The sequence below is a fragment of the Propithecus coquereli genome, unplaced genomic scaffold (assembly GCF_000956105.1).
Source record: "Propithecus coquereli isolate 6110/MARCELLA unplaced genomic scaffold, Pcoq_1.0 Scaffold731, whole genome shotgun sequence".
Classification (NCBI taxonomy): domain Eukaryota; kingdom Metazoa; phylum Chordata; class Mammalia; order Primates; family Indriidae; genus Propithecus; species Propithecus coquereli.
The window spans coordinates 481,918-486,778 of record NW_012153408.1 but is presented as its reverse complement, the minus strand read 5'-3'; the positions used below and the strand labels follow the sequence as shown (position 1 = coordinate 486,778).

Genomic DNA, 4,861 nt, shown 5'->3' with positions numbered 1-4,861 from the left:
GCTTTTGCCTTCCAATGGGGGAAAAAATGTAGTTAAATGCCATTCCGAGGCTATTAATACTCTACATATTAATACTGTGTAGGCTACTAGGAAAATAGGTTATCTCCTGTGTTTTAAATATTGAGATTCATGCAACACACACCCATGCAGCTCTATCGCATCACTGGTAAATTTCACTGCAATGTCAGTGTAGCTGGCCACATCACTAGGAAAGCAGATGTCTGCACACTTCAGTGTAAAGGAAGAAATCAGACATGTTTTTGTGACCCTGAAGGCTGCAAAAGTGGTGAAATCTGAAGCTGAGAGGTCCCTTGGTTTGATAGCTTTTCCCCATAGGCTTAAGAAAACAAATGTGAAACTTGACAACTCATATTCGGTCATACTAACTGTCCCTCCCCGCCGGGCTTCCCTCACATCGACACTGCAGAGAAAAAGCAGAATGCAGCATTTTCCGTTATGAAACACAAGCCTCTGGAGCATCTACTTGGCAAGTGTAATTCACAAACCCCAGCCTGTGACATGGAAAGTAATTCCAACACACAGGACTGTGTGTTCTTTTCAATGCAAAAATGGGAATGACCTTTTGAATTATCACCAGAGCTCTGAAGCTAAGCCATGATGGTGTTCCTCTGTGAAAGGGCAGGTGGGCTCAAATGGGGTGGTGGGATGGCGGAGGGGGGTGCAACTCCAGGGTGTTGTGTGTATTTAATTAGGAAGGAAAGGTGGCACCGACATGGTGGACTGTATTGGATATGAGGTGGCCTCAATGTGTCTTTCTGAATCCTGGCTTGATAAGTGACTCCCACCTTTGGAAACCCACAAGCCGGTGATGAGGATTTGCATGAAAGCCATGATAGCTATTCTGTGTTCTAAATCAAAAATCAAAAGGTCAAAAGTCACTTGCACGACTATTGCTTTCCATGCAGAACCAGATACACACTGTAGAACACACTGACTACAATGCAGGCTATTATGCAATATCTGCATTAGTTCCACCGAGCTGTGAGTATGTTAATAGGTTTCAATCAGACATCAGTTAACATTTTGGTAATATTCACATAGTTTGTGTTAGCCAAGGTACAGTTGGCTGTTTTCAAGTTTTCCTCTCTAAAGTCCTCGTTACTGTTGTTTACCCCCTCCTGGATTTCCATGTAATCAGACTTACTAATGGTAGAGGCACTTCTACTTTTCTTTAGGTCAGGGGAGGATGGGATCTTTGGACAGCTTGTCACTTGCAAGTACTGGGCCTGCTCCTCTCCCTCTGTCTCCCGGTGGTAGAAGTAGTTGAAATTGGATACAATGACAGGGACCGGTAAGGCAATGGTTAACACACCTGCAATTGCACACAGGGAACCCACTATTTTTCCCCCAATGGTAGTCGGAACCATGTCTCCATAGCCTACAGTTGTCATGGAGACGACTGCCCACCAGAAGGCATCCGGGATGCTGGGGAACTGGGACTCTCGCTCATCAGCCTCTGCAAAATAGACAGCACTAGAGAAAAGGATGACCCCGATGAAGAGGAAGAATATCAGGAGGCCCAATTCTCTCATGCTGGCTTTGAGTGTCTGACCTAGAATCTGGAGACCTTTGGAGTGTCTGGACAACTTGAAAATCCTAAAGACTCTTACCAACCGGATGACACGGAGGATGGCCAGTGACATGGCCTGCTGGCCCTGCTGAGCATCCTCTGGCTTCTCAGCCAGCTCTGTCCCCAGGGTGATGAAGTAGGGAATGATGGCCACAATGTCAATGATGTTCATGATGTTGGTGAAGAAGCCGGCTTTGCTGGGACAGGCAAAGAACCTCACCAAGAATTCAAAGGAGAACCAGATGATGCAGAGAGTCTCTACAATGAAAAAGGGGTCAGTGAACGAAGTGGATTGCTGGTACCCGATGGTGCTGTTGGAATAGGTGTGGAAGGTCACCCCACCACCATGCATGTCTTCATTCTCGTCCCGGAAGATGGGCAATGTTTCCAGACAGAAGCTGACGATTGAGATCAGAATCACCATGACAGATACAATAGCTATAATCCTGGCAGGCCCTGAGCTCTCTGGGTATTCAAAGAGAAGCCACACCTGTCTCTGAAACTCATTTTCGGGCAGAGGACGCTCTTCCTCCTTGATGTAGCCTTCATCTTCCCGAAACATCTCCATTGCTTCTTCTCCCAGCTCATAAAATCGAATTTCTTCAGAGAATATATCTAATGGCACATTCACAGGTCTCCTCAACCGGCCCCCAGACTGATAGTAGTACAAAATGGCATCAAAGCTAGGGCGGTTTCGATCGAAAAAGTACTCGTTTCGGAGGGGGTCAAAGTACCTCATTCGCTTCTTTGGGTCCCCTAAGAGGGTCTCCGGAAACTGGGCTAAGGTCTTTAGCTGGGTCTCAAACCGCAGCCCTGAGATGTTGATCACCACCCTCTCACAGCACTCGTGGTCTGCCTCTGGGTCATAGGTGTCCTGTGGGTGCCCAGGGAGGGCAGCAGCCTCGTCCGCTGGGTCTCCGGTGGCCACTGTCATAATTGGGACTGAGAGAAGCGCCTCACGCTACACCTTCCAGCTGCCTGGCGGCAGGGCGCTCAGGGTGCTGCTAATGGCCCCAGGAAGCACAGAAGCATTGGCCTGGGCTCCTGCGGGAGAGCCCTGAGAGCTCTCTGGGAGCTGGACAGACAGCCTCGCTTGGCTGAAAGACAGAGGCAGTTAAGGACGTGAGATCATTTGGCATTGGCAGCCCAACCCGGCTTGTCACTTTTTGTCTCCCATCTCTCAGCTGAGTTCAGAAACAAGACTACCACTGGCACCACCACAAAAAATTCACTTTCACTTTGTAACTTGTCTGGGGATCAGAGGGCAGCAGGTACAATCTCTCTAGGAAGCTCTGGAATGCCCTGCACTGGGGAAGGCGGCTGGCACAGGGCCCTCTGTACCACACAGGGCTCATGGAGCATAACCCCATACCAGCAGGTTAGAAGGTCACCCCGTCCCATGTAGTGCACTAGTGTCTCACAGATACGTGTGCACCCTGGGAGGAATTCATGCTTGGGGATTTTGGGCCTGGGTCTTCCTCATTGCCCTCCACCCCAATGGCTCTACACGGGCTGTTATTAAATGACAGATTGATTTACCTGGCCAGACAGGAACCTGAAGCTCTCTTCCTTGCAGAGCTGATCGGATGCTGCAGGAATCCTAGATACAAAAACAGGCAGCTCAACTCCCCATCACGTCTTCTTACTCGAGCTAGAAATAATGGTGAGTCATTCTGGAGGGCAGACTCCAGGTCCTGGAGGTGAGCTCTAGGGCTGGGCTGGGCTGGAGGGGCAGTGGGCTGCCTGGCCAGGGGCATGCGGGACTTGAGGATGGCTGAGCGTGGGTCTGGAGGCTTTGGAAGGAAGAAGGCAAGATGCAAAGCTCAGCAAAAGCCGGAGTCCTCCTGGCTGTCCTCAGGAGGTGTGACGTTGCCTGGAAAAAACAGCAGCAAGGTGGAACCAGGGCTTTTGGGCAGCTGGTACCAAGATTTAGGAGGGCGCTGGCAGCCTCTCTCCCTGGACGTGACAGGCCCCTTTGCCCACCTTCCGTTCTGACGTTATGCCTGAGAACTACCCCTCAGCCTGCTGGCCTTTTCTGGGCAGGCTTCCCCTCAGCCTGAAGCACTTTCTCCCAGGGAACGAGCCTCAGGCTTGGCTGGGCCTGTCTCCTTCAGGGGCCTCCCTGGGTTGATCCAGATCCCTAGTCCTCAGCTGCCACCAGGAGGGACTCTGGGCAAAGCAGCCCCCTCTCTCAAGGAGGAAGCTTAGCTCGCTGCAGCCTGACTACAAGCTCTGACCTCGGTGGAGTCTTGGAAAAAGAAGCGCCCTCCCCTTCAGATCTAGGGAGACCCCACACACGAACAGCAAAGTCGCCTGTGTCGGAAAGCTGGCTGAACTTACTCTCCCTCCGGGATCCCTGGGCCGCAGGCCTCCCTCTGAGCCGGATGGCATTTGAGCTGGGCAGGCACTCCACCACTGATGCCTCCCCAGGAGAAAATCCCTCACATCTCCTCGGCAGGGAGCGCAGAACAAACGCTCAGCCTGCCTGGCTGCGAGGCAGCTTGGCAGCGGCGAGAGGGGGAGCCCGAAGGAAGCCGGCTTCCGGGCTGGCCCCCTGCCGACCCAATCCCGCCGGCCCCAGGGCGGGGAGGGGTCTGGGCCCTCTCCCCATCGCCCCGGGCTCCGTCCGGGATTCCACCCGGCGCGCTCCCCGCTCGCTTCGGCGCTGCGGACCAGACCCTCCAGCTGGCCGCGGCCGCTAGCGCCACCTTAACCCCCTCCTGCCTGGCGCGGTCATCACCCGCGGCCAGCCCGAGCTCTGCTCAGCTCTTTTGCCTCTGGGGTCCAGCCAAGGGACCACCGAGGCTCCTTCTCCACCAGAAAACACCGGAGCCTGAACTCTGGGCGTGGGGAGTAGGCTGCGCCAGGCTGCTGCCCCAGATCTCAGCTTCCTCCCAAGCGCGGGGGCTCCGCGACAGCCCACGGCCCCGGGGAAGAGGAACAGCCCTTCTCTGCAGCGACACTGTTTTCATTCGGGGCAGGGGAGGAGAGTGCAGCCCCGCCGTCCCAAGTGATTCGGGTGCCACCAACCAGCGCTATTTACCAGACATGGTTATGCTGTCAGCTGCACTTCCCACCACCCACCAGCTCCTCTCTGCGCCCTCCGCCTCGCGCCACGCACACCCCAGAGGGTCCCGAGCCCGTTCCGCGCACTCTTTTCCGTGGGGTGCAAGCCCCCCTCGCCCGCCCCGGTCCGGGACCCGCGGGGCAGACCGCCGCGGTTGGTACAGGCTGGCCGGCCCCGCACTCAGCCCGAGCCCGCCGCGCTGC

General features: G+C 54.5%; 1 protein-coding gene across 2 annotated transcripts; it reads right to left on the bottom strand.

Moving 5' to 3' along the window:
• Positions 1 to 896: 896 nt before the first annotated feature.
• KCNA2 (potassium channel, voltage gated shaker related subfamily A, member 2) lies at positions 897 to 4,054 on the bottom strand. 2 transcript variants are annotated; one of them, XM_012661791.1, is made up of 3 exons: positions 3,932 to 4,054; positions 3,131 to 3,464; positions 897 to 2,688 (listed from the first exon to the last, which is right to left on the bottom strand). In XM_012661791.1, the coding sequence occupies exon 3, from the start codon at positions 2,523 to 2,525 to the stop codon at positions 1,026 to 1,028; it is 1,500 nt and encodes a 499-aa protein (XP_012517245.1). In that variant the 5' UTR covers positions 2,526 to 2,688; positions 3,131 to 3,464; positions 3,932 to 4,054; the 3' UTR covers positions 897 to 1,025. The 2 variants fall into 2 exon arrangements, with proteins under 2 accessions (XP_012517245.1, XP_012517246.1); XM_012661792.1 differs by lacking the exon at positions 3,932 to 4,054 and having other exon boundaries at positions 3,131 to 3,471.
• Positions 4,055 to 4,861: the final 807 nt, after the last annotated feature.

What these genes read in the sequence shown, in the direction of transcription:
- KCNA2 (XM_012661791.1), bottom strand. Translation starts at nt 2,525, where the DNA reads ATGACAGTGGCCACCGGAGACCCAGCGGACGAGGCTGCTGCCCTCCCT.